We start from the raw sequence: 1,737 nt of genomic DNA on the forward strand, positions 1-1,737 counted from the left end.
ACAGCAGATGACTTCATCATTGTGGATGATATGAACTTCCATGAATGCATGAAGCTGGATCAGTTTGAATCAGAGCGTCTCTTGGGATTCATCCCTCCTGAAGGAGAATTCACTGCTTGCAACTATCGAATTACGACTTCCTTCCGTTCTCCTTTCACCATCCGTCCACTGGTGGAGGAGAAGAGTGAAACGAAGATCGAACTGATTCTACAGGTGCGTACAGAGTTTGAGGCGGATGTGGATGCTACGAATGTCTTTATCTCGCTTCATTCACCTCACGACACTACGACCTGCTCGATCACTCCTGATGCACAGGGACAAATGAAGGAGTACCGAGAGAAGGAACATCGTGTGTTGTGGATGATTAGCAAGGTGATGGGACAGAAGGAGTATTTCCTGAAGGTAGTATTCAATCTGGAAAAGCCTGCGAACCAATTCATCACAAAGGAGATTGGTCCGATTGCGTAGGAATGAGGAGAGGTTGTGAGTATAGAATCAACTTTGAGATTCCGAACTATCAGGTGTCGGGACTGCGAATCAAGGGTTTGGCTGTGGATACTCAGGATAAGAATTACAATGCGTAGGAGAAGAGGACACGAATGAGGTGTAGACACAGATACATTCGATACATCACTCAGTCGAATAGCTATTGTTGCAGACTGTAGTTTTGCTATTGTTGCGTTTTGGGTTGTTTGTTGGAATCAAATCGGCGTTTTGGCAATTGTCGTTTTCTGTCTAACAATCATCACTACTCTCGACTTTGTTACTCGATTGTATTTTAAATGGAATTAACAACGTCGGAGAAGAAAGAAAGTACCATTTTCATCAAGAATTTGCCTGCTGATATTACAACCGCTGTAGATTTGTATTCATTGAATTATCTGATTGCTTAGCAACTCGAAAGTTCATTTGATGAGTTTGGTCCTGTTCGTAGAGCGATTATTGTCAATGTATTGTTGATTTTGGTATTTGATCAATAGGATAAGAATGGAGTCTCTCGAGGATTTGGTTATGTGGAATTGTTCAGTTAGTTGTTGGATGTGATGGGTAGTGTTATGCCAGAGGATGCAGAAGTGGCAGCAAAGAAATTGAATCAAAAAGAATTCTTTGGGAAAGTCGTAAAGGTTGAAATAGCAAAGCCAAAGAAGAAGGGTATGAATGTGAATTGCAGGATTGATCCTAAGAGAAAGCAGTAGGATCCGAATCTCAAACGAAAGAGTCTGAAGTGGGTAAATCGGCAGAAGCTGAAACTCCAGAAGTTGTCAAGTCCTCAGAAGTATCTGGAACATCCCTCTCTGAAGAGAAACAAGAGGAAAAGAAGATTCGACTAAGCACAATTGTGGTGTTTGGAATTCAACGAGGAATGAAATGGGAGACTTTATTCCAGAAGTGAGTCTGATTGAGTGATAATCAGAGATAGACTGGATCCAATCATCAACAAAGCCAACAAGAAGAAACGAGGTCATTCATTGGTGTTAAAGAAAGGATGCGAAGAGAATGAATTGAAGTGGCCTTGCGTTGCTCCCTTTGCTGTGACTTCAGATGATGAGTCCTATGGAATTGTATCAGAACAACCCAAAGAATGGAAGCCTGTGGCTCATATTGTAGTTCCAGAAGCGAATCGTTCTCAAATGAAGCAAGTAGGTGAGAGAGATGAGATGAGATGTAGATTGTCCATGATCTCGCTGAAGTCAAGGGACTGTTTCCTCGTCGATTATCAAGTATCCCTGCAAATCG

At 41.9% G+C, this 1,737-nt stretch overlaps 2 protein-coding genes across 2 annotated transcripts in view; both read left to right on the forward strand.

Annotated features, from left to right (window-relative positions):
* Positions 1–321: 321 nt before the first annotated feature.
* On the forward strand, positions 322–584 carry JH06_6005 (hypothetical protein; the record flags this gene model as incomplete). Its single annotated transcript, XM_014669952.1, has 2 exons — positions 322–464; positions 494–584. 2 exons carry the CDS (start codon positions 322–324, stop codon positions 582–584), a joined length of 234 nt encoding a protein of 77 aa, XP_014525438.1.
* Positions 585–1,368: 784 nt separating this feature from the next.
* JH06_5534 (hypothetical protein) overlaps positions 1,369–1,737 on the forward strand; it is a gene marked incomplete at both ends in the record, with an annotated part of 1,260 nt that continues 891 nt past the window's right edge. Inside the window, 3 exon segments of the mRNA XM_014669953.1 lie at positions 1,369–1,403; positions 1,421–1,640; positions 1,670–1,721. Of these exon segments, the coding sequence (XP_014525439.1) occupies positions 1,369–1,403; positions 1,421–1,640; positions 1,670–1,721 (307 nt within the window).

This window comes from Blastocystis sp. subtype 4 (assembly GCF_000743755.1).
Source record: "Blastocystis sp. subtype 4 strain WR1 chromosome Unknown seqid_0366, whole genome shotgun sequence".
NCBI classification, from domain to species: domain Eukaryota; class Bigyra; order Opalinata; family Blastocystidae; genus Blastocystis; species Blastocystis sp. subtype 4.